This window comes from Crassostrea angulata, chromosome 8, assembly GCF_025612915.1.
Source record: "Crassostrea angulata isolate pt1a10 chromosome 8, ASM2561291v2, whole genome shotgun sequence".
NCBI classification, from domain to species: domain Eukaryota; kingdom Metazoa; phylum Mollusca; class Bivalvia; order Ostreida; family Ostreidae; genus Magallana; species Magallana angulata.
This window is the reverse complement of record NC_069118.1, coordinates 6,004,968-6,032,684: the sequence shown is the minus strand read 5'-3', so window position 1 is coordinate 6,032,684 and position 27,717 is coordinate 6,004,968. Positions and strand designations below refer to the sequence as shown.

The window sequence follows — 27,717 nt, the reverse complement described above, 5'->3', positions numbered from 1 at the left end:
AAGTCTGTTATTCTGACTGAATGGGATACACGTAGCTCTACGATTTAGACACCTTTGCAGACCTTTCAGTTAACATTCAGTTGATAGCATGGAACATGTTCACCTTGCAAAATACTTGTATATGGGACAACGAAGCTAAAGATTTGTTGTAAAATTGAATTATAATCCAAATGATAAATCCTCGATCGGAATTGCATATATTAATATGTATTTTTTCATGTACATCACATGATGATCATATACAATACAGACTTTTTCCGTTTAATAATGTTAAAGTAACTTTCAAGCTACAATAGTCTAATCCACACTTTGCAAAAGTTGTTTCTCTTTGCGGGGTCAACCGAAAGGTCAAAAGGGAAAAACCAACTTTTTCCTTCTTCATGCAACCAAGCATTTGGGCGTTTTGTGATGAAATCTTTTGAAAGGACTAGATATGGTTTGATCCTAAAATGGCCCCCTTAAATGAACATCGTCATTTTACTAAATTCTTTGTTTTATTTGTACAAGTATACATTTGAAGTGTTTTCATAATTTTCATTTTGATTTTAGTGCCCACAATTTAAAAATATGACATCATAAAGTTTACTTTGTCCCGCCATTTTCTCATTTTTAGCATAAAACGGCTTGTTTTGAAGCAGTTTTTCTTTAAGGAAACATTGAGCGACTGCTTGAACAAACAAAATATTTTCACCAAAGATGTATCTCTCCAATACCTATAAGTGACAAAAAGTTCGTTCTTGTTCAAAGAGTCGCTCTATATTTCCCATTCGAAAAACGAAAAGAAAAATGTTAATTTTTGACTAATTTTGATTGAATTATAAAAAATAGCGTCACTTCTGACGTATTATACTGCCAGTGAGTGCATATTAATCAAATAAATAGGCGAAAAACATATTTTATGTCAACTCTTTTATAAAATAACACAGCAAATTAATGCACCTGAATCAGTTTAAAAATAGCGAATTATGGGGGCCAAATTTGACTAATTTCATATATAGTTCTTTTAATTAATTCCTTTAATATGTGTGTTGCCCAATTTTGGTGCAATCAAAATACAGAACGGAAGCGGGTTTTTAATGTCAACTGACAAAGTTATAAACCTTTAACTACATGTACAAAGGCTACTGTTAGAAATCTATGGGTAATTTTCCCCAAAGATGGCGACCAAGGGACATAACTTTTGTGAAGTGTGGATTGGTTTATACATCAAATGGATTGTTGAAATAAGAACTTGAGAGAGTTTGCAGGAGATTTTATATGCTGTGACTATAGATGTATAAAGAGCAGTCCTGAGAAATCTTACTGCGTATGCAGACAGAGAAGTTTATGGATGAGGAAGTCGAAGTTAAGGAGGCACTCCTTCTTTAGGTCTGGCAGGTTTTCTGACATGGCCAGATGGTACGGTAGGCTCTTCAGTTTCCGTTCGTTCATCTGGTTACCCAGTTGTATCGGCTGGCTGGCCACATAACGGATGGCTTCTGATTCGCCATGTTTATCCTTGTATGGCTTTGGAACGTCTGCAAACGATGGGAAATTACCTTAAGCTATGACACATTTTCCTGGGGATGTCTTAGTTTGGTGATTTTTGTATTATTACAGAGGTTTAGCATTTTCTTTTAGGATTTAAATGGCATTTAGTTTGAATTCAGGAATTTGCTATACTGAGGTTTCATTATTTTTAGTTGCTTTCAATATCATTTTATTTAAGCAGAAAAAAATATTAATCGATTAATCCTAGTAATATATGCACGATCATTTTCATTGACAAATTTTAAACCATTTTCTACGTAAATACGCATCATCGAATCCTAAATTCTAAATCCGCGAAAATTGATGTCAACGGACATTAAAAAATACACAGTCATTTCACCATCTGTTATCCACTTTATATGTGCATCCACAATGTGACAATTTTAAAATATCATAGTTGTTTTTCTGACCTCCGGACCACCTGCCCATGAAGTAGTCGGCAATCCCCGCGTGGAGCCTCTGGCAGGTGTCTTTGTCATTGGTGTAGCGGTCCTGGGCCGCCTCCCAGAACTGACGGTGGTACCAGCCCATGATCTGTACACCGGAGTCCCCCCGGTTGACTGAAAACCGTCCACAAAATGGTAAATTACAACAAAAACAAAGCGCTAGCTTCCACTTTTTTTAAACCCATTTTGTTCACAACTTAATTCAGAGGCAAATTTTCATGGTTTGTGGTTCGAGTTCTATGCGTTATTGAGCGGGAAGTCGTTTCTATTTAAATAAGATTATAAACAACGTTTTGTTTTACATAACTGGAGCAAGCAATTTCACACAAGAAGTACATAAAACAACATATCTTGAAAAGATACCTAAATTAGATCTATTTATCACTTAGATATTATTTGTTTGTTGAATCGTTTTCGAAACAACAAATAAATGTGGTAAGCCTTTAAATGCAAGCGAGCCAAAAGAAAAAACCCATGCATTTCACATTATTTTCTAAAAAAAAAAAAAGGCTAGGGAGGTGAACAAGCTTGTACCAAGATATCGATTTAAGTCGTGACGCAGGCGCACGATCAAGAGAGGCGGAAGTCGTCTAATAGGCGGGGTCCAGAACTGATACACGTCATTTAATACGTCATCATCACAAGACAGTATGTCCTCCAGTTCAAACTCAGACAAACCATGTTTCGCTTGAAATAAAAATAAATAGACTGAACATCACATGAACATAAAATTGATGAAAGATCATGAAAGAAGTTGCTTTTGATTTTATTTTTTAGGTAAGCGTTATGTACAGTTGATCCAAGTGGTAACGTTGATCAAAGTGGTACCATTTACTAGTAAAGTTTTAATTATATAGGACTTAATAAAAGTGATATCGCAATTATCAATACCAACTGTAACGTATCCTAGAGCTCTGGCTACGAATAACTCTCCATGTTTGTTTTCAAGAGACCTGAACAGCTTGTCTATGCATCCACGAATCGTGTCTTCCAGTTGACACTCTTCTATTGGACGAAACGAGGTCCACGTGATCGCCTTGCGGAAGCAGAGTTTGATGTAAAGAGGTAAGGAGCACTTCTCGAACATGCTCAGTACGTAGGACCGCTGTTCGTCCGTCAGTTTCCGGTTGTTTATTTGGAACCAATGATCAAGGACGTCTATCCGATTCTCCGGCGTCAGAAGGGGCACGGAAATGAAGTTATCCTCCGACACAAAACTCTGAAAAAATCTTACATGTTTATGTTTTAATGTAGTTTATAGTGAAAAACTAAGGACCAAAATGGACCCAAAACGTTGTGTAATTGTTAATATAATAAATTGGTTTTTTTTTATTTTACTTTAAATAGAAACATTTACATATTTAGTGTCCTTTTCTGTGATACACTACGAATCGATTTCTTTTAACAGTCTGATAAGTTCAAATAACGTCCTGTTGGGACGAAGCTGGGTTTGCATAATTTAAAGAAACGGAAATCACATAAATATGCCAATATTCATTCTAAAAATTACATAAATATTAGTAATAATTAAAGAATCATTCTTTGAATATCATGAGGTGATAATATCGGTCGGAGCGTGGTCAAATCTATCATAAGGTCCTTCGGGCTTTATTGGATTTGACAACGCCCCGACCAAAATTATCACCTCGTGATAATCAAAGAATGTTCCTTATTCCCTAACCGAATGATACCAAAAAGCCTATTTTAAGCATCATTTGTATAAAATAATTATTGTAATTCAAGTTATACATTTATATTTCCACCATCGTCAAACAGAGAGGGAAACACAGAATAACAATGAAAAATAGCAAATCTGATCTCGGAACTTTTTTATAATTCATATATAATATCTTTTTCCATCAATTCAATTTTAAATAGAAAATGTTATTTTATAGTTTGAGTCTTTTGGAATATATTAGAAGTATTTCTTTTTCCAAATCTTAGCATTTAAAAATATGTTATATATCAGTATGACAAATTATAAACGACCCATTTTTCCAAGTTCTCAAACAAAAATACCTGCATGTCTAAACATCAGTAGGAATCCTTATAACAGGCAAAATGACATTAAAGGCTTTCTAAAATATATTATTTTTTTCCCTTGTGTAAACCGTGTTGTTAACATTTATTAAGAATTCATTTATTTATTAAAACAATCATTACTGAGCGAAAATTATATCTAATGAGTAACAAAAAAACCAAAGCAAATTATTAATTAAGAGTACGTATCACATTGCTAGAACGAAGTATATAGTAAATATTCTTTCTATTTCAATTCAAATGGTCTTACTTTGATATCAGGAAATACCCCGAAGTCGGGATGATCAATGGTGGACATGATGATTTTGGCGGACTTCAGCAGATTGTTCGGTATCCATGACGACACAAGGCGGCCATTATGAGATTTATCAAGCTGATCTATAGAATCTATGAATATCACAATCGTTTTCTTCTTCAGGACGAAGAAACGTAAATACGTTTTGATCAGCTCTTTTATATCCTTCAAAAATAATTAAAAACTTTTTAAGGTGAACAAATAATACAACAAAGCTTTTTTCCATCGATTTTAACATTCAAATGTCTTGACAGAAAAATGTTACTTTTATTCCATATCTAGATTTAATCTTTCACCTGCGCTCTCCAAACACACCAAAAAATCTATTTCAAATTGTCGGAAGAATGAAAACAAAAAAATAATTAACAATTAATATCTTAATCAATGATCAGAATTATACAATCTGCTGTTAGCTGATAAATGTAAAGAAGGTAGAAAGGTATGAATTTCGGTAAGGAAATACCTGAGATTTGACAGCCCTTAACTTAAAATATTTCTCTATCTGGGAGTTCATGGACTGAAGGAGAGACACGACGTTGGAACTATCCTGTGTCGATCCCAAAAACCTGTCAACAGGGATCGTTTCTAGCTGTCACAATTAAACATCTAGTAAAAATGCTCTCGGTCATATATTTAAACCATACTAATAAATGATTTGTTACTCAACGGATTTTCCGGGTTGTTCTAGGCATGTCAACCCGAAATTCCCACAGAGCTACAAGATCTGTACTATTTTCGTAAACAAGTACATCAAAATATCATAACTCTACGAATAAAAAGTGGCAAACAGCAATTTATAATATATATATATATATATATATATATATATATATATATATATATAGTATAAATCCACACACGTAGTATTATATGAAAAAAAATCACAACACCGAAATAAACTCAACTAGTTTCATTTTAAATCATCAGGATTCTGATGATTTAAAATGAAACTAGTTGAGTTTATTTCGGTGTTGTGATTTTTTTTCATATATATATATATATATATATATATATATATATATATATATATATATATATATATATATATATATATATATTTATCCAAATCGCAAAAGTATTTTCTCAGTGTCCGATAAAAATATAATAAAAGAAAAAAAGCAACACTAACTGCAAAACATAAGCGCTTTCATTTCTTCAGACATTTTACAGTCGTTACAATTCTGACGTAATTACGTTACCTAGTGATAACGTCAACAATCGTCAATTATTGTGAAAAAGAATTCTTCATGAATAGAGAGGTTTAGATTTAAAACGTGTACGGGTACGCGTACGTGTGTTATAACTACACGTACAAGTACACGTTTTTGTAATTCATCAGTTGAGATTTCATACCTTTTAGGATATAAACGTGTACGTAAATTTCGACACAGTTTTTTGACATGAATTCACTAATTAACTCTAAATTAATGGTAAATTTCTCATCAATTTGCATGCAAATAAAGTTTAAAAATCTACGTATATATTGTATTAGAAGAATATATTTACCCATCAATTAGATTATATTTGTTGTAAAAGTTACAAGTTTGTACTTACGTGTAGACGACAGTGCACAAGTTTAGAGAACGTGTAGAAACATTGTCATCACAAAAACTGATGACGTAATACGCGAAGAATTTAGGTGATTTGCATAAGAAAAAATTAAAATTTTATTTTTAGCCATAAATTATCATTAATATTTGACATCTTCGCGTCATCAAAGAATATAGGTGATTCCCCTAGTACACGTACACGTACCCGGACACGTTTGAAATCTCAACCTCTCTAATATATGAAAAAACGTTCAATTATTAATGTTAATTTATGAGTAAAAATAAAATTTGAATTTTTTCTTATGCAAATCTGATTTATATATTTGTTGCCTATTTTATATATGAACGTTTTTTTCATATATTCATGAAGAGTTCTTTTTCACAGTAAGATTAATATGTATGTACATGAAGTCCAAAAAATGGCCATGAAAAAATACAGCCCTTTTTAATTTTTATTTGTATCACCTCATTATGACCATGCCGTTTCCGTGAATCCACGAGAACGCCTCCCTAGCGGCCAGCGCCACGATGGAGGTTTTCCCACAGCCTGACTCCCCGTGTACAATCAACGGCTCCTTGCTGTCTCCCAACACATAATCCTTGATTTTCTGTGAATCCATTCAAGTTGTAAATCAAAGTGTTTTGTTCTTAGTCTTTATGTTATTGAAGTGTGATCATGTACTAGAGAATATGATTTGTATGTGTATCAAATGCTGTATACAGGTATTGTATTTAACACTGTGATTAGAAAGAAAATGTATGAAAGTTGTTGTGAAAAATTTATATAAGAAAAACCTCTATGTAAGTACCCTTTCTTAAAATTTTGAACCTACTTAAAATTTACAAACCTCGCTAAATTTAAGCCTAATCTTAACCCTTTAAACTTATTCCGTATTTATCCTGTAGCTTTAACCTTAAACGTATCTAAACCCTTTACGCGCAATGCTAGCCTTTATCCAACCAATACATATTCTTATTGTTATTTCAACAAACCTATTCTTTTAAAATGATCCTAGGTACCTCCATCTTTTTGGAGGTCTGTGTTGCTCTGCTTTGAATTTGTATTTCGTTTTATGGATTTTGGAGATGGTTGACGGTTTGTTATTGTCATTTTTTCTCATAACCAAAAGAACCCTTACTGTATTTCCACCTTCCTAGCCAAACGTCTAACTCATTTACTCGGTACCTGAACTCTTATAGACCAGTTTAACTCATCTTGATCATGAAAGTCTTTTATGAGATCTGTTTACTAAAATTAACTATATTGTACCTGCTCAGTTCGCCTTAGTATATGGTTCTCTTTTTTTTCTACTCAATTCGCCCTATAACGATGTGAGCTTTTTGAGGCTTGCTTAACCCCCCTTAAGGAAGGAGTCTTTTCTGGTTTTCGACTTGTCAAACGTAGATTTGATTAATTATTCATTAAATCAAGATGTAAGGAAATTAAAATAGTATATTTTTCTCTCTTTTTTATTATCATGCAACTTGGCATAGAAATAGTAACCAATGTTTAGAATCTAACAAGGACTATATTTTTGTCGTAATATTGCCGTATGAAAATACCACATGTTTCACAATTCAGAATTGCTGCAGATTAATGAGTCTGTTTTAGCATTTCAAAAACAATAACATAAATGTTGGAATTTTTTTTTATAAATGTGAACTAATGATATGATAGTTGGGTTTCAGAATTTTTTAAAAATATGATTGGGCTATCAAATTACATTTTTATACCCTTTTTAAAGCGCCCATTCTATACATTGTTTTTTGTGAAAAAATCACTAAAATCAGATTTTCTCTCTTATTAAATGGTCAATATATTTGCTTTTCTGTCAATTTATATCTTTATGTAAGGTCTTCATTATACATAAAAATCAGATATATTTTATTTTTGGAAGCATAAAAAAATAATAAAAAAATTTCTTCAAATTTTAAGAAAATTAGAGGAAATGCGGGCTAGGCAATATAAATTTTGATATAAATATTTATTCCAATTTAAAAGTATAAGCTGATAGACATTCTGAAATTCTATCATTTCATTGAAGAATAGAATCTTCAAATCTTTAAAAAATGTCTATAGAACTACAAAGAGCTACACTTTTTATCATCCTTTACGTTGAGGAAAAAGGTAGTGACCTTGACCTGACCTTTATGCGAAACCAAAAAGGCCAAATTTGATTAAACTGATAGAATCATTTGGTAATATGATCCGTTTGACTGTGTCAAAATTTTTTGAATTTCTTATTATAAGAAGTATGTTTGATAACGAAAAGACTCCTTCCTTTAGATGAAAGCTCTTCATGCGACCCGATCAGTGCATAACTCATCTCAACAATATAATGCCAATCCGTGAGACCAGTTTGACTCACCTTAACAATGTGGTCCCGTCCCCTGACGCCGTCGCATTTTTTCCTGATTAGCACCGCATGCTCCATGAACTCTTCATGGTCAGGCTTCAAGGTCAATTTTTTGTCGTTTTCCCTCTCCTTTATGGACTCGTCTATGGACGCGATCATCTGGTTCTGGAAATCTGTGGTTATCTTCTCCAGGTAATCAGCGTGTTCCCTGCAATCCGGATCAATTCCTGAAATGTCAACCATAAACTTTATGTCCTTTTTCGTAAAAATAAAATTAGTTGTTTCCTTTCATTAACTGTTTGTGTTTTTAAAAGTCTTATCGAAAACTCGCACAATTTTCAATATTTATGCAAAATGTCATCTAAAAAGCAAAAGATATCCAAAGGGGTATATCATTTCTTCTTCAAATACCTAGAAGTAATGATCGTTACCCTTTTCCATCCAGTTGAGTTCGTATGTGTGTACGTGGTCTGCATTTAGTTTACTCGTCATCCGGTCCTTGAGGTCCTTGTTCATTGCTCGAGCTTTCTGCCATACCTTCTCGTCTCCCAAGCATTCTAATATTTTTTAAACAAAACATCATTTACAATTACATGGTTATTGTTTTCCAATTCAACGTGTAAACAGAAAATGTCCTTGTTGGTTCGTAGTACATTTTATAACAAACTATCGTTTTTGTGTATGTTGAAAGAAAAAATACGAGTTTCAAGTTTGACTGACCTATATACCTGGACAGGGTATAGCAGTTGTTCTGCTTTTCTATATGTTTAAAATCTTTCCGGAACCAAAAACTCTTTTTGGTCGCATTGTTTTCATTTAGTGCAACTTCCGTCTCCAGTTCCGTTACTATAAAAAGACAACAGAGCTCGGACTTAAAATAATTACAAACTTATTTTTTTAAAAGAAACTAACAATTAACACATGACAAACAAAACTTAATTAGTTTTAACATTAATTTTATACACAATAGACCATATTAACGAATCAACGTTACCTAAAAATACTACAAATGTCTTAAGAGTCATTTATAAACATTGGTGGAAGAACATAACAAAATCCCATTTTACAGTGTGGAACTTGCTCGCGTCCTACCCGATATTTTGTACTTTCTGGCACTGTCCCTGTCCAGTCCCTCGGTGGCCCCTGTAGCTATGATCTCCATCAGTCGTTCGCTCTCCGTCCACCACTCAGATTTTGCCTTTTTCTGGGTTTCAAAGTCTTTGGAGAGGAAGTCCGGAATGTTTCTACTAATGGGATTTAAAAGGAAAACACCGGGGACTGCGTTCGAGTCCAGCTCGTACCATCTAAGACAACAAATACGTTGAGAGAATTTGAGATCATGGGACTTAAAAAAATCTGATTATTTTATTTCATATAGATAACAATTAATTAACATAAAACGAGAATCTAAGGGATAAAACATGCGAGTTTTTCCTATTATATATGTATGAAACATTTTCTGTGAATCCAACATACCTTAAGAGATGTTCCAAGTCCGCCTGATTAGTAACCGCACCCTGGATCTTTCGGAACTCCTCGCCATTTATTTCCCGAGAAAGAGAACGGTATCCATACTTGTGAGCAAAAAGGGACTAAAAGAAATAACTTAAGAATTAAAGGCTGACCGCTTAGCTTATATAAATATGAATTCAGATACACGGGACTTTTTTATTTGATTTGATTTTATTCATTTTATTTTAATCGTTAATCAATAAAACCAGAATTTGTGATGTAATCATGCAGCTACAATGGTATGAATAGATGTGAATGGAAATTTTCTTACAATGAAGTTGGGTCCTTTTGATAGCTTTTGACACTCGCGAAGTTCATGCAAGCAGAGCTCTGTTGTCATGTGATCATCCGTTGATTGGTTACGGATGCCCCATCTCATGTCCACCACTTGGAATTCGTAACCCTTCTTGAAACAGTGCTCTTTGATTTTGGGATACGCCTTTTCCATCCAATAGTTTCTTTCATATTTTGTATCTGCCGAATTTAAAGTAAAGTTGTTCCTTCTCAACTCAAAGCATTCTTACATGTACAACATAAAACATTACATAAATGATAGAAGAGGAAATCATCGTCAATGGTCACAGATATGTTTGAATGTCTTGTAATAATTATGTTTAAGTTATGATTTAATCCCGTTCAAAATTGATATCATTATGAATATTATTTTATATCTGCATTGTAGCCACATACAGTGGTTGTCGTCATTTATGTAAAATGTTTGTCGCATGTATATGGACTAATCAATTTCGATAGTACGTGAAATCTGATAAATCGTGCAATAATCCATAGATTCGTGCAACTTCTGTAATTTCTAGCAGCATACACTAGTACATGAAGTTACACCTGTCCTTATACCGTACGTGAACCTGAGCCTACCTGTGAACGTGCTGCTGGTAAAAATACGGATAGTTTTCATTGTGTTGGGAAAAGTGGCGTAAAAATTCCCAAGAATAATAGCCTCCTGGAAGGGAAAAGCCATGACAATCATCTTCTCTGTTTGATCAACGGTCTCAACCAGAGCTTCAAGTTCTCGCTTTTGCTTTTCCTTAAACTTTTTCTGTTCCTCCGTGAGCTCTTTTGGAGGTGCCTGAGCAGGATTTTGGGTTCCGGTAGAATTACTTGGGCCTGAGTTTTGAGCATTCTGATTTCCGGACTCTGTTGCGTGGTGCCCTAATGGTGTCGGAGGTTCTGGTGGTGTCCTGCTATTTTCCGAGGACTGGGGGTCGGGGTGACGGGTTATCATACCACTGGTCGAAGCCGATGAACTGGTTAATGGCAAATATAGAAACAGATATGTTGTCAGATTTTTACCTGTTAACACTGGAAATCTTAATTTATTGAATTATATACTTTGTGTCCAGAACAATTAAAAGATAGAAACTAATACAACGAACAGATACTTTACGTATGTGTATTCAACGTATCTTGTTTTCAAATAGCGGATAATTATATTAAAATGAAACTTAAATTATTTATATAAGATAATTCATCTTTACTTCAGTTTATGTTAGATCCGGCACGGAATTCAATCATTTTGCCAAAAGAATGCATCAAAGCGAGTCCGTTTTTAAATCAATACCTGTGTACGTACACATGCCGCACTGAGCGAAGTGAAAACAATTTATACCTACCTGCAATTGTTTCCCATTTGCTTCTCTCTGATGGCAATTTCTTGTAGATATTTTCGATACATGGTGAACGTTTTTACTTTAATTTTTCAGTCAATGTGGAATTTCAACGCACGGGTTTTCCACAAGGAGGCACCATGTGGATGTTTTGCCGCCATATTTTTGTTTATATTAGTTATGGTGACGGGTCAATCATTTACGCTCTCAAGCACATCGCCGAGCTACTCATCATATACTGAATGGAAGTCTACTGACCGATATTGATTTTAGAATCCTGGGGCTCGTTTCATAAAGAGGCTTAAATTTTGGACCGAACTTTAGTCTAATCCGATGCCTTACACCGAAACTTAGTCGGGCGTATTTTGCATTTCATAAAGCGGCGTACTTTTAAACTATAGCATTAGCATAAGTCCTTGACAACGCAGCACTGCACATGCATAAAATTGTTTCTATTACTCTGTTATGTAAAGCATGTGAAAATATGATCAATCTTAGAGGAACTAGCAATTTCAATAATTTTTATTTAAAAATATTCAAAATTTGATAAATTCTTATTTCACACAAAGGTTAGATTTTTTAATTAATATTCCCTTCTCTTCAACAATTAACCGGACAAAAAACGCATAATATCAACAATAAATTATACAAATAGATAAAACATTAAACGGAAACACAAAAAAGGTGAAGTGTCTATGCTTTTCTCGAATACCAGCGCAAGGAGTATTATTAAGTGTCAAAAACGCATGGAAATTTTCAATGAATTATCCGTATAATAAATGTATAATGTTTAATTCAAAGCGGGTCCTTACTCGGCATTGTTTTGGTTGAAGTACATGACTTGTGTAATATGCTCAATAGAATAATCAATATATCATTTTATGTAATTAGGTAGTCCAAAATATATGTGTTATTTTATTACTTTTATCATATTGAACATTTCAAGTTGAATGTGCTGGGTCTGTGTAAATTTATTTAAGTTGTCATATTGATGTTTGCATCTAATTTTCTGACCTCTGTCGATTTTTATCATTTAAATTGAAATGAATTTTAGGGGTTATAAAACAAAATTAATGCATTTTTTATAGAGTTTAATCGGCTTCGATTTTCAGTATTGTTTGCATTGAATATTAATGCATTTAAAGGTACCTACATCGTATATTACAAAAATATACTGTATAAATTACCAAAAAAATATAAGCTATTTTTTTGGGAAGCAATTTTAATGAAAGATTTTTAAAAGGTGAAGTTATTACTAAATGTGATGTAAACTTGTTCATTTCAAATGTTGTAAAAATAAAAACAATGGTTGAGAAAAAATAAAATGTTAGTTTATCAAATACAACACATAAAATTAAAATTAGGGAAAATTTTTATATAAATTATGCTCTCTCTCTCTCTCTCTCTCTCTCTCTCTCTCTCTCTCTCTCGCACATTTATTCGGGAGAAACCCACGTGTGCACATCAATTCCGCAGAAACTTTCGTGGCAATCAAATTCCAGAATTAATCGTTCTTTCTCAGTATCCGAATGTGACAATACATGTAACCTAAATCGCATTTGTGATAAAATACAATCGTCGTCTCGTTAAATATATGCTTATATATGTTTACGTCCGGACTTACGCCTACTTAATTTGGCTTAATTTAGTCGGACGTAAAAATGCGCTCTTTAATGAAACGCAAATATTCAAACTAGTCCCGTATTTACACCGGTGCAGCGCTAAGTCTGGACGTACGACCCTTTATGAGACGAGCCCCAGGGGCCCGTAGATGATAAACAGCGGAGAGGAAGATGGATAGATAAATATATAGATATGTTGATAGATAATATCTTTAGATAGAAACTTGTCAATTGTGTTTGCGCGCGCGCGCGCGCGAGAGAGAGAGAGAGAGAGAGAGAGAGAGAGAGAGAGAAAGAGAGAACCGTAAAGTATTCAGGCATATTAATCCTGTTAAGTGACAAAATCACACAGCAAAACTTGCTAAAATGTTTTATTTGAAAGATATATTTGATGAAGCATATAGGACATGTTCATTCACAATTATTAACTCAACAGAACTATTTTGTTTTTGATATCTCCGAGAATTTAACCATGTTTCGAACACCCTTGGAATTTCTATTTTGATCATGCGTCAATTATGGCCTGAGTATAAATATTTTTTTATTAAATTTTCTGGTTTCCTCTTGCTATATCATTGAAGGAAAATCAGTGAATTTGTTTAAAAATAGAACATATAGCGAATTAATGCAGTAATGAGCCTTTTAACCATGGATTGGAAAATATTAAGCAAGCATCGAACAACCATACAACAGATACTAAAAACAGCGCAATTTTAATATTTCATGGAAAAAAAAACAAAATAACGAAGAGGCTCGGATAGATATATTTATTACTTTCATATTAAGATTTGTATCAATGTAAAATGTGGAGCAAAAATGACCTTAGAAATAATTGATGAATTCCAAGTCTAATTTTTTTTTACACAATTTGTTTCTGAAGTTAGTTTTTTTTATTTTAGTGAAAGGGTACATACCAACCATAAGTGCATGCACGTTTATTTGTAAATGTGTTTGTCAGACGTATGGTGGACTCAACATAAACTACCCAAGTACACTTACATGTGTATTTAGAATATTGAACGAGGCTTCATATTAATTTGAAGCTAATAAAGAGGATGTGTATGTAACCTACGAAATAAAATCTATTGAATCGGGAGTCAATGTTTTGCATCGGTTGTATGATAAATAAATGTATGTGTCAGACGTATGGTGGACTCAACATAAACTACCCAAGTACACTTACATGTGTATTTAGTGTATTGAACGAGGCTTCACATATATTTGAAGTTAATAAAAAGTAGGTGTATGTAGCCTACAAAATAAAATCTATTTAATCTTGAGTCAGTGTTTTGAATCGGTTGTTTGATAAATACATTATCGAATATTCCAAAAAAATTAGGGACTTTTGACGACTCTAAAACATAGTTGGAGCTTTCATCATATTTTGATATTTACATTTTAACAATACTGAAAATTCGTTTGTGATTAGTCTTAGTTTAACTACCTAGGTAACACCTTTTACTCATCAAAAATTAAATAAAAAAAAAAGAAAAAATAAAAGTCAAAAATTCACTTAGTGAGTTTTAAATTTCAAAATATCCCGCTCACACATATTTTGCATGGAAGTTGGGGAGGGGGGTGAAATGCTTGAAATGCTAGACATTTCTTATACAAATATACTTTTGTACTACATGTGCATCATGTATGTATATTTTCTGCATTATTCATTGCCCAATTTACTAAAAAATATGAAACGTAAATCAAATTATTGACTAAAAATAATCGAATATATAACTATATATCGATTGTCTTAATATGTCATTTTAGCATGTAAACGGCAAGTGCAAATTTAAAAAAAAATGGTAAGAAAGTTTCTGTTCAAGAATTGGTACCACCTATCAAAACTCTCTATTTTCTTATATATGAAATTAATAAAATTAACATGAGAAATTGTTCAATTTAACATTACGGTCAGCACCGATATTCTCAGCAACAGAATTAGCAGTCAATTTCTGTTAACGCCATAAGTTACGACTACCCTTGGCTAGGCGTAGATTTTTCTCCTAACTTAAGGGGGATGCAAAGTTACGCCTTTTAGTGAAACGGACCTTAGTCCAAATATTTGACTTAAGTCCGGACTTACGACAGGCGTAAGGTTACGCCAGGCGTACGCCTTTTAGTGAAACGGGCCCCTGAAGTTTACCTTAACTGGGACACTACCGTGTCTAAGATTTAATTCCTGAATTTTTTGTTGTGATCAGCCATACGTTCTGTCATAAACAGAACCAATATATCCGCCGACTTACCTTCTTTTAAGTTTCCCTTCAGGCACGTAGCATCGTTTTTAAAATAAAAAAGAAAGAAAAGCTACTCCCCTAAATCGGGGGGGGGGGGGGGAGAAGGGGGAGGGGGTTAGCGTAGTACACCTATAACTTCAATTTCATTGTTCATTTTCTTGTTTTTACTATTCAATATTAACTTGGTCTAAAAAAAATGTGAAGGGGGGTACCAACTCCTTGATAATTCACTTTTTTAAATGTAATTTTAAGCAAAATCTTTGCTGCGACGAAAAGAAAGGGGCCACCCACCCCCCCCCCCCCCCCCGGTTGCTACGTGCCTGCGACCTTAAATTCTCCCATATATGCATGTGTAATATGTATTCTCTTATGAGAAATGGACGAACGCTAGCTATGCCTGTCCCTCTCAAAAGAGAATGATATGATATGATACACTTACAATGATACAGAATATTGAAATGTTGAATATTATTTTTTACTTTTTAAAATTTACCATTGTATATTACTAATAAGTACAACTCAAAACTGCAAAGCAGTGGTAGTTAAAACGCATAACTATAAAAGTAAAGCGACGATGATGTGTTCTGTATATTAGAAAATTTCTGTATATTAGAAAATTACTTATCCAAAGATAAAGATTGCAAAACAATCTTTCAGTCCAAGCTTCCACTGCTTCTGTAGAACGTATATTCAATATACATGTAGCTTGAAAGATTTTCAAACAGGATGCACTTAAAAGATGAAACGTTTAAACTTTAATGATCATAAAGTGCAACAGTAATCTTCATATTGAATTAGTCATTAAATTTTATACCTGATAGTGAACGGGAACTTGTAAAAATGTTTGAGGGTGTTCTATATTTGAAAAATTCGCATATACTCTTTATTCAGCTTTACTTTTTTCATATGGTAATTGAAATGCATTTCTTACTCATTTAATGGTAATGTAATGCATTACTTCAAGAAAATTAAGTAGTGGTAATTGTGCTTTAATGCCCCAATTTCACCATAAAGCTTGGGGAGCAAGACTTTTTAACATACGTTATACGAATTCAAAAATTTTGAATTTACTTTTTCTAAAATATCTATGCTTGTGTAGCCCCATACGTCATAACATTTATAAAACAGGGGCCCGTTTCACTAAAAGGCGTACGCCCGGCGTAACCTTACGCCTGTCGTAAGTCCGGACTTAGGTCAAATATTTGGACTAAGGTCCGTTTCATTAAAAGGCGTAACTTTGCACCCGCCTTAAGTTAAGACAAAAATCTACGCCTAGCCAAGGGTAGTCGTAATTTATGGCGTAAGCAGGAATTAACTGCTAATTCTGTTGCTGAGAATATCGGTGCTGAAGGTAATGTTAAATTGTATAATTTGTCAGTTAATTTCATCAATTTCATATGAAATTAAGAAAATAGAGAGTTTTTGATAGGTGGTACCAATTCTCGAATAGAAACTTTCTTACCATGATTTATGCACATTCTTTTTATATTTGCACTTGCCGTTTACATGTTAAAATGACATATTTAGACAATTGATATATAGTTTTCATTCGATTATTTTTATTCAATAATTTGATTTACGTTTCATATATTTTAGTAAATTGGGCAATGAATAATGCAGAAAATATACATACATGATGCACATATAGTACACAGAAATGTCTAGCATTTCAAGCATTTCATCCCCCTCCCCAACTTCCACGCAAAATATGTGTGAGCGGGATATATTGAAATTTAAAACTCACTAAGTGGATTTTTGAATTTTATATTTTACTCTTTTTTTTTTTATTTCATTTTTGGTTAGTTAAAGGTGTAAGCTTAGGTAGTTAAACGAAGGTTAATCACAAAAGTAGTTTCAGTATTGTTAAAATGTAAATACCAAAATATGATGAAAGCTCCAACTATGTTTTAGAGTCGTCAAAAGTCCCTATTTTTTTTTTAAATATTAGATAATGTATTTATCATATAACCGATGCAAAACACTGACTGCAGATTAAATAGATTTTATTTCGTAGGCTAAATACACTTACTCTTTATTAACTTCAAATTTATATGAAGCCTCGTTCAATATACTAAATACAAATATAGGTGTACTTGGGTAGTTTATGCTGAGTCCATAATACGTCTGACACATACATCTGTACCTTGGATCTGATAACTTTGGTGAAACATATACAAATAAACATGCATGCACTTATGGTTTGTATGTACCCTTTCACTTAAATAATTCTGAAAAATACCTGTTAACTTCGTAAACAAATTGTGTTAAAAAAAGACATGGAATTCATCAATTATTTCCTGTCACTTTTGCTCCACATTTTACCTTGACACAAATCTTAATATGAAAGTAATAAATATAGGATCTCTCATGATTTGCGATGGTATATGATTTTTATCCAACGAGTTGTGTGTTTTCTATCCCCGAGCCTTGGCGAGGGGATAGAAAACACACAACTCGTTGGATAAAAATCATATACCATCGCAAATCATGAGAGATTCTTTTTATCACATGTTTTACCAAGTATTTTGTTAATCCCAACTTGTTCTGTAAAAATTGTGATTGTGAGCCGCAAAACACATTATTTACAACACGTCAACAACGTTACGCATGAAAAAAAAGTTCCTTGCAATTTAACAAACAGACATTTATTTTCGAACATTTTTTTATGAATTCATGAAAAATAACTGAAACAACATTAAATGTTTCAAATTTATATCTCAACACCCCTCAACTGAATTAATTATTAACTTTTTCATTCTACGTCAATCAACCGTCTAAACCTACGTAATGATTAACTATGACGTCACGTGGCGTAAGAACACACAGTGGAATATCAAAAATTTATCCCATGAGTGATATCTACCGTATATTGGGATAAACATGTGATAAATATATTTATCCAAGCCTCTTCCTTTTTTTCGTTTTTTTTTTTTTTTTGGTTTGTTTGTTTTGTTTTGGTGTGTTTTTTTTTGCATGAATATTAAAATTTCGTTATTTTAAGTATCTGTTGTATAATTTTTTTTCTTAATTTTGTCCAATCCATGGTTAAACAGCTCATTACTGCATTAATTTGCTATATTTTCTATTTTTAAACTAATTCACTGATTTTCTTTCAATGATATAGCAAGAGGAATCCAGAAAATTTAATAAAAAAATATTTATACTCGGGCCATAATTGACTCATGATCAAAATTCCAAGGGTGTTCGAAGCATGGTTAAATCATCGTAGATATCGATAACAAAATAGTTCTGTTGGGTTAATAATTTTGAATGAACATATCCTATATGCCTCATCAAATATATCTTTCAAATAAAACATTTTAGCAAGTTTTGCTGTGTGATTTTGTCACTGCCTAAATACTTTACGGTTCTCTCTCTCTCTCTCTCTCTCTCTCTCTCTCTCTCTCTCTCTCTCTCTCTCTATCGCACGCAAACACAATTGACAAGTTTCTATCTTTTTATCTTTTTATCTATCTAAAGAATATATATATATATATATATGTATATATATATATATATATATATATATATATATATATATATATATATATATATATATATATATATACATCTTCCTTTCTACTGTTTATGATCTGTCTGCGCATGTGCATAAGCTCGTTGTCAAGGACGTAAGTCTGGCCTTAACTTAGTCCGATACTAGTGTTTACGGCCAGGCGTACGTCTCTAAGTGAAACGCAGTTTACGCCGGACTAAATTTTGGCGTACGCCCAAAGGCCTAACTTAAGTTTCGTCGTATCTTACGCCTTTTAGTGAAACGGGCCCCAGATTGGGCTAAAACACTACGAGACACAACAAGAGTTGTGTCTCTTCTCATATGAAAATATACGTACATTGTACAAGTGGTCAATTTTGGACGGAACCTCCCCCCACCCCCTCGAACACACACACACAATCCAATTAAAACTGTCTGAAGCAACATGGTGATCAGTGCATATCATATTGCGATTTCAACAAAATTCCTAAAACCATGGTTATCACTTTAAAGAATAGGGTCTAAAAAATTTTTTGAAGAGTTACAAATAATTTAATTCATTCTTGTTCATTTTAATTTAATGATGGAACATGTAAACATTTTTTTCAATCCATTTTAGACACCTTTGTCTGTTGTTTTGTTTCTGTTTTTTTCTTTTTCATTTCTTCCAGCCAAGGCCGGTTACAGAGGAAGTTAGATTTCTGGGGCCCGTTTCACTAAAAGGCGTAGGATACGACGAAACTTAAGTCAGGCCTTAGGGCGTACGCCAAAATTTAGTCCGGCGTAAACTGCGTTTCACTAAGAGGCGTACGCCTGGCCGTAAACACTAGTATCGGACTAAGTTAAGGACAGACTTACGTCCTTGACAACGAGCTTATGCACATGCGCAGACAGATCATAAACAGTAGAAAGGAAGATAGATATATAGATAGATAGATATTCTTTAGATAGATAAAAAGATAGAACTTGTCAATTGTGTTTGCGTGAGAGAGAGAGAGAGAGAGAGAGAGAGAGAGAGAACCGTAAAGTAATCAGGCATATTAATCCTGTTTAGTGACAAAATAACACAGCAAAACTTGCTAAAATGTTTTATTTGAAAGATATATTTGATGAAGCATATAGGACATGTTCATTCACAATTATTAACTCAACAGAACTATTTTGTTATCGATATCTACGGTGATTTAACCATGCTTCGAACATCCTTGGAATTTCTCTTTTGATCATGCGTCAATTATGGCTGGAGTATATATATATTTTTTATTAAATTTTCTGGTTTCCTCTTGATTGAAAAAAAATCAGTGAATTTGTTTAAAAAAAAATATCGCGAATTAATGCAGGAATGAGCTTTTTAACCATGGATTGGACAATATTAAACATGCATCGAACAATCATATAACAGATGCTAAAAATAACGAAATTTTATTGTTTCATGCAACAAAAAAAAAACTAAAAAAAAACAAAAAACAAAGGGACTCGGATAAATATATTTATTACTTTCATATTAAGATTTGTGTCAATGTAAAATGTGGAGCAAAAATGACCTAGGAAATAAATGATGAATTCCAAGTCTATTTTCTTTTTTACACAATTTGTTTCCGAAGTTATTTTTTCGAATTATTTAAGTGAAAGTGTACATACAAACCATAAGTGCATGCACGTTTATTTGTAAATGTTTCACCAAAGTTATCAGATCCAAGGTAAAGATGTATGTGTCAGACGTATGGTGGACTCAACATAAACTACCCAAGCACACTTACATGTGTATTTAGTATATTGAACGAGGCTTCATATAAATTTGAAGTTAATAAAGAGTTGGTGTATGTAACCTACAAAATAAAATCTATTTAATCTGGAGTCAATGTTTTTGCATCGGTTGTATGATAAATAAATTATCTAATATTTAAAAAAATTAAGGACTTTTGACGACTCTAAAACATAGTTGGAGCTTTCATCATATCTTGGTATTTACATTTTAACAATACTGAAAATACTTTTGTAATTTACCTTTGTTTAACTATCTAACCTAACACCTTTTACTCACCAAAAATGAAAAAAAGAGGGGGAAAAATATAAAAGTCAAAAGTTCACTTAGTGAGCTCTAAATTTCAAAATATCCCGCTCACACATATTTTGCATGGAAGTTGGGGGGGGGATGAAATGCTTGAAATGCTAGACATTTCTTATACAAATATACCTTTGTACTACATGTGCATCATGTATGTATATTTTCTGCGTTATTCATTGCCCAATTTACAAAAATATATGAAACGTAAATCAAATTATTGAATAAAAATAATCGAATGAAAACTATATATCGATCGTCTAAATATGTCATTTTAACATGTAAACGGCAAATGCAAATATAAATAATGTGCATAAAACATGGTAAGTAAGTTTCTATTCGAGAATTGATACCACCTATCAAAACTCTCTATTTTCTTAATTTCATATGAAATTAATAAAATTTACATGACAAATTGTACAATTTAACATTACAGTCAGCACCGATATTCTCAGCAACAGAATTAGCAGTCAATTCCTGTTAACGCCATAAGTTACGACTACCCTTGGCTAGGCGTAGATTTTTGTCTTAACTTAAGGCGGGCGCAAAGTTACGCCTTTTAGTGAAACGGACCTTAGTCCAAATATTTGACTTAAGTCCGGACTTACGACAGGCGTAAGGTTACGCCGAGCGTACGCCTTTAAGTGAAACGGGCCCCAGAACCGTAGAATCCAACTTTCCTTTAAGGTCGTGACTTAAATTTTACAAACATAAATAACTGTAAATGAGACCAACAGGTTGAAAACAACTTAAATCTGTCTCCCTCGGTGTCCAGCAAATTATAAATTGATACCCCTGCGTGGGTACAGTCATTGGTTTTGTGTGTGGGTACAGTTTTGGGGTTCAGAGTACAGTTTTGCCTCTCTCAGCCCATATCGGGGTTTATATCAATAAGTTCAAGAAAGTGTAATTTTTACAACAATTATCCAAACATGATTATCCCTGAAGTGGTTTATTGCACTCAGTGAGGTTACCCTCAGGTCACACCATGTCTGAGTAGAAGCCCGCTATAATGGTGGGTGGAGCAGACCAGGGTGGAAAGGAATAACGTTGAGCGAACTAGAATTTATATTTAAGGTAATGGGTTTTATATTCATTACACCGTTTGCATGATAACTTTTTTTTGGCCATCATTAAACCAGCGTACGACGTGGAGGTTTTCTTCACTCGATACGACAGCCAATTAGTGGGTACCTAGCACGGGAAATAAACAGGGGTGGGAGGGTCCACGGTACTAATTGGGGTCACATCCAATGGAGACTAAAGTACAGGTAACTTGCCATACAGTCTTCCTTGTACATGTACTACTTAGTATACTTTTACTGACTTCAGTGCATGGTGGATTTACATGTATAATGCATTACACACACACACACACACACACACACACACACACACACACACACACACACACACACACACACACTTTCTCTTTCTCTCTCTCTCTCTCTCTCTCTCTCTCTCTCTCTCTCTCTCTGTGTGTGTGTGTGTGTAAATTAAAGTATATCATTTGATATTAATAGTAAATTTTAAATAATCAAAAGAAATTTAAATAAAGTAAGGTAAAATTATTGTTTGAAACACATAGAGACGATTCGGGCAGGCGATCGTATCTCGGTATAAAGATTATTATTCGTTCAATAAAATAATTATCATGGTTACACAATCTTCAAAAAATCGCGTGAAGATTGAGATAAAATTGCAATGCAAATCCAAACGCACCGATTAATTTTAAAAAACTTGAAATTAATGAAAATGCAAATCATTGGGTATTAGGTAACATTAAATCTTCAATTGTCAGTGTCTTGTAAATGGTAGGCCTTGTCGCATTGAAATTGTTACGTAACCTTTTATCTTTCCATCCTTGAATTACAAAGGCTACATCTTCTGTTTCGAATCAAATAAGCTGGGTATTTGAATTCAAGTTTTTATAATATAATTTGTGATTGTAAAACTTGAAATAAATTTGCTGTCGTTTTGAGAGGCTACTAATTGATCAAGGGGTAGGGTACAGTGCGTGAAACAGTCCTTGACAAGGACGAGACCGGGTCTAAATGTCTACACGGCACGGCACGACCCAGGCTCCAAAAGTACCCTTGTACTCAAGGTGTAAAGACAGCCAGGTGTACAGTAATGACGTCATCACCGGGACCCATGAAGTTTTAAATGTCTTGTTTGTTGGTGAAACAAATGATGCTGCGGTGAGGTCCCGGAAAGCTTGGAGTAACAGAGTGCAGACGACTGGATCTGAGATAAAATCTATGTACTCTTTTGGTAAATGTTTGTACTGTGTGGCCTTTCATTCATCAAACGAATGTAAACAAAGTAACAAAAATGTATAAATATTGATGAAATTAAATGGTGGTATAACAAATTGGAGTTTCAAGTTCGATTTAAGTTTTGAATTCAACACAAATAGGTTAATTCTTTGACCTAACCTAATTTGTAGATAATCCGCCGGGATCAACCTCTTAAATCTCATTAAAAATTCCCCGAGGCGAAATCTTGAGATGAAAGCCCCTCTTGAACTTGGTTGAAACGTTTTAATTTAAACATGCAGAACTCTAATCATCCAAATTTGAAATTTGATTGATTTACTGCCAAAAAGTATGCTATCTATTTGACTTTCAAAAAGCACTTGCCGATTTTTTTAAAATCCCGTTGACAGTGTTAATCTGGTGATAATAGAAGCATTAGAGAAATTGAGGTGACATGGCCTCTGAATGGCTACGTATCGCAATAAATATCTACCAAAATTCTCGCTTATCATGAGCACACATATTTAAAAAGGTATGAAATATCACCTAATGTTACCCCCCCCCCACTCTCGATTGAGATTAGCTGCTCCTTGGAGTTGTTGCAATGCAAGAGGGCAAGATGTAATGGGTTGTGACCAGATATTGTGAAGGGAGAACAACTTAACATAATGAATTTGACTTATAACACGCTCTGTAGCATCTTTAAAGAAACAACGAGAGAGCATTGTAAAGTTCAAACAAAATCCCTTATCATGCACATAAGATGCGCTAAGGACGAAAAGGTCTTCGTAAGAAAATTTTCTCGGTGATTGACTAGACGTTATGTACAAAATGCTGTTAAACAGCTGTACCAGGCACCCATACAATTATTGTAGATTTTCCGTATAGGTGAATAAGTTAATGGAATGTGACTAGCCATTTAACCAAACAATACAAAATCAGTGAATCCTTACTATTATAATTTTCCGCTATTCAAATTTAATAATTTCACATTCAGCGGAAAGTCAATCCCATTCTCTTTATTTTTTACAAAACAAAGCACACGTAGTGTACACTGTACATATTATTAAGGTTTTGCACGTAATACAAGTTTAGTTCTGGCGATTTTCTTTAATTAGGTGTATTCATTCGCTACACAGCCCCTAACAAATTATCGTTTGTCCCGACAAGGGTGCCTTTGTTTGCTTGTAATACCATACATTCGGATACCTAATTTTCAAATGTGTGGAAAACGGGAATAAACCGTTCCAAACCTTTATTATTCAATTCAATTATTTGTCCCATTTGAAATTAGTCTTGCGGGGGTATTAGTCCCATTAGGACAGTACTAGTTAATTCTTAAGTTTACATCTGTCCAAAAGAAAGGTGAGATCCGCGATATGTACGAACTTCATTTCCTCGCGTTTTATTAAGGAATTTACAGTAACTGTCATATCCTTCAGAAATTCACGAAGACATTGGGTTGTTTTTGGCAACAAAGACAATAGTTTACTGAAACTTTACACGGAAAAGACCAAGCAGATTTTTTATGCTTTATTATTAGTTTGTGTATCATAAAAGGTTTTGTTAGATAGATATCTGTAATAGATTAACGACCTTGAATTAAAGATAATATTAGGCTAAAGCTTTGTCCATAGAAAAGAATGCAGATTAGCCTATAAATACTGGATCTATTCTATATGACATGAAGATGTATTGTTCACAAAGTTGTACATTCTGATAAAGCAAATATCAAGAAATAGGTGTCCATTTTTCAGCTGCCGAGTAATGTTAATAATTTTTTTTCAACAAGTAATTAATCTAACTGAACTAATTGAGTTAAAGTTTGTCCTAATCCTCTTCCTCTTTTTCCACATTCTATTCCTCCTCCTCATCCTGTTCCTCTTTTCCTCATTCTATTCCTCTTTTCCATCGTCCTCTTCCTTGTTCTCATCGTCATCATCTGAAAAAACAAAATCCTTCTCCTTTTCTTCTTTATCTCGGTCCCCTTCTGATACCCTGTTGTCATCCTCACTTAAAACCTTCAATTTGTAATCCAACTCTACAAAACAGAGCAATAAATGTGAAGTTAAAATGCAACCCCTGTTTATGTTGTTATTTGCTTCGAATTCCGTGAAGGAGAGTAATTGGCTTTTGTTGTATCAGCTACAGACAGACCTTTGGGTTTGTTTTTGATTTCTAGTTCCTCCAGCTCCTCTCTGTCGTAATCATTCAGTGTGAGCTGTACGACATTGTCGTCTATCTCTGCAAGAAAGCTTTTCCCGTCAGTCCCTGCAGTCATTCGACCAAACTGGAAAAAGAAACATCGCGTGAATGGTGGAAGGTGGCCGTTGCCAAAACATACATGTTCCTTCTATGTAATACTAGTAGCTGCTTTAAAATATCCGCTTCAAAATTTGTATTCTATGTTCGTAAAGAAGGAAGGGATTCTGAATTTACAATATTTGCATTTCTTTTCGGAAACTACCATCGTGATTTATTTTTACAACGTCATGTGATTGATTCAAAAGCTTTCATGAGTTATGACGGTTACTATATAGTAATTTATATAATTTGGTTCCATACTTTGCATCACAACACATTTACATTTACAAACATATTTCCTTATATGAATCTTCAGAATAGCGAAAACGTTCAATTTTGTATGAATTCCTTCAAAACGTCACAATGATCATAGCACGCGCTTATCGCTTGTTGTTTTGAATATTGTTTTAAAAAACATAAAATTTCGGTAATGTTAACAATTCTGAATGGTTTTTTTTTTCAAATGTAAATACATGTACATGTAAGTAATAAATAGCAGTTTTAAAAAATCGTCGGAATTTGATCTTGCATGGTTGGTATGTGATTAAATCTTCTGAAAAGCCCCTCAGACGTCACTGGACTTAATCACGTGACCAACCAAGTTCATAAATTCGATCACATGACTAACAATATCCCGGTAAACTTTTTAACTTCCATCTTATTATTGAAATTCCAATGACATCATCTTTTACCTCTCCAACAGTTCAAATCATGAATCATGAAAATATATTTACCCTCTTACAGCTTCTAGTACATGTATCATTATTCATACTTTCAAGTTTTAAAATATTCAGTTCTTTTCCTTTTTTACACTTTATATTAATTAATTACCAATGGCACAATAAATTTCATTTTTATACATATGCACCACGATTTCTGACCTGTTTTAAAAAGATAAAACGTACGTTTTTTTTCTTTACGAAATAATAGTTTATTTAAGCATTGAATCATTATTTTTTGAAAGATATAGTCTCATAACTGCAGCGGTGTGTGCATACAAATTGAATAACTCGCACTAGCGCGTTATGAAAATGTGTATGCACACACCGCTGCAGTTATGAGACTATATCTTTCAAAAAATAATGATTAAATGCTTATATTTACATTTTTTTAAACTTATTTCCTTGTCTGCAAATGTGATTTTTACGTCAAAATTTCTGTTTTATCCTAAAGGTAAGTTCAAATTAATGGAAAGGCCACTGTAACAGCCGCAAGCGTGAACTTTGATTCTCGCTTGTGACGTTGCATTTTACAGCGTTCAACGTTTGTGACGTCATAATAAAACTAGTCATTCTAACCTTTGAGTACCCTGTGTGTGTTACGGTCTTATAACTGCAGTGTCTTTTCACACACTTTACATGCAAAAAATATTTGGAATGTAAATATAGCTTAATATAGTTTAACATATCTTAAAATTTTGAGTAGATTTGATGGTTAATTTGTTGACCATCCAGTCTCCTTGATATAAATAGACTACCAAACATTTTATCTTACTCACGCACCACAATTTCTGACCGGTAGGTGGCCACGCACTCCCAGCTGTCCACGTCCCAGATCCTCATCAAGTTTTCCTCCTCCATGTCACAGTAAGACATCAGGAAAGTACCCCCCGGCGCCATCACTAGGTCAAGCACATCGGTATGGCCGCTCAGCTTCATGTGAAGTTTGCCTTGACATATAAATGTTAATTAGTTTTTTTTGAAAGTTTTTGAGCCTGTAATTATTTCAGAGTAGAAGTTTAAAGCAATATGTGCTGTATTTTTTTTTGGAATTTTATTTTAAATTGCTGCTAAAACCTGCTGGTATGACAAGTCTGCATATAACTTAAACCTTTTTGACGATTGATAAGATTTTAAAACATCAGTAACTTTGTCAAAGGAAATATTTTTCTTATAAAGAATATATATATATATCAAATCAATTTTTGTACAGGACGACAATAATTCAATTTTGCTCCAAATAAGGCTTCTTAATGGTCTTTTTCACAAAAATATGGCTAACAGAAATTTAAAAACCATGAAATTTTTGTCATTTTTGTAGAAAGTACATTTTAGTAAAAAAAAAAATTCAACATGAAAAATGCAGCTCATATTGCTTTAAACTATGTGAATTAAGTTTGCCTTTGGTTTACTCTAAAACAGCAAGGAACATGAACAAACGATGAACACAAGTATTAGAACGTCAATATAATTAACACTTGATCAAGATTCATTTCAATGCAATAAAAACAAAGAAAAATATGCCTGTCTTTACATTCTTTGGTTCTCGCAAAGACGAAAGTTCTCTCGTCATATTCGACGAAGAACTATTATAATAGAAGTGCCGTTTGTTGGATGTAGGCAATTAAATTCGTTTTCCTTAAAAAAATGTATAGCTAAAGCCC

At 33.4% G+C, this 27,717-nt stretch overlaps 2 protein-coding genes across 3 annotated transcripts in view; both read right to left on the bottom strand.

Annotated features, from left to right (window-relative positions):
- Nucleotides 1-11,506, bottom strand: part of LOC128161574 (NACHT domain- and WD repeat-containing protein 1-like) — a 33,643-nt gene extending 22,137 nt beyond the window's left edge. The window contains exons 1-15 of the mRNA XM_052824887.1: nucleotides 11,362-11,506; nucleotides 10,607-10,995; nucleotides 10,002-10,204; nucleotides 9,695-9,810; nucleotides 9,311-9,522; nucleotides 8,939-9,064; nucleotides 8,650-8,775; nucleotides 8,231-8,445; nucleotides 6,327-6,469; nucleotides 4,775-4,877; nucleotides 4,267-4,476; nucleotides 2,868-3,195; nucleotides 2,511-2,663; nucleotides 1,941-2,090; nucleotides 1,304-1,517 (exon numbers count right to left, since the gene is read on the bottom strand). Coding sequence (XP_052680847.1) covers nucleotides 1,304-1,517; nucleotides 1,941-2,090; nucleotides 2,511-2,663; nucleotides 2,868-3,195; nucleotides 4,267-4,476; nucleotides 4,775-4,877; nucleotides 6,327-6,469; nucleotides 8,231-8,445; nucleotides 8,650-8,775; nucleotides 8,939-9,064; nucleotides 9,311-9,522; nucleotides 9,695-9,810; nucleotides 10,002-10,204; nucleotides 10,607-10,995; nucleotides 11,362-11,423 — 2,750 coding nt within the window. The 5' untranslated portion in view covers nucleotides 11,424-11,506. The remainder of the gene's footprint in view (nucleotides 1-1,303; nucleotides 1,518-1,940; nucleotides 2,091-2,510; nucleotides 2,664-2,867; nucleotides 3,196-4,266; nucleotides 4,477-4,774; nucleotides 4,878-6,326; nucleotides 6,470-8,230; nucleotides 8,446-8,649; nucleotides 8,776-8,938; nucleotides 9,065-9,310; nucleotides 9,523-9,694; nucleotides 9,811-10,001; nucleotides 10,205-10,606; nucleotides 10,996-11,361) is intronic.
- A 12,512-nt stretch (nucleotides 11,507-24,018) lies between these two features.
- LOC128161570 (NACHT and WD repeat domain-containing protein 2-like) overlaps nucleotides 24,019-27,717 on the bottom strand; it is a 35,737-nt gene continuing 32,038 nt past the window's right edge. The window contains exons 26-28 of one of the 2 annotated variants that reach the window (XM_052824880.1): nucleotides 26,837-27,003; nucleotides 25,188-25,320; nucleotides 24,019-25,071 (exon numbers count right to left, since the gene is read on the bottom strand). In XM_052824880.1, the coding sequence (XP_052680840.1) occupies nucleotides 24,926-25,071; nucleotides 25,188-25,320; nucleotides 26,837-27,003 (446 nt within the window). In that variant the 3' untranslated portion in view covers nucleotides 24,019-24,925. The remainder of the gene's footprint in view (nucleotides 25,072-25,187; nucleotides 25,321-26,836; nucleotides 27,004-27,717) is intronic. The other variant, XM_052824881.1, reaches the window with a different exon arrangement.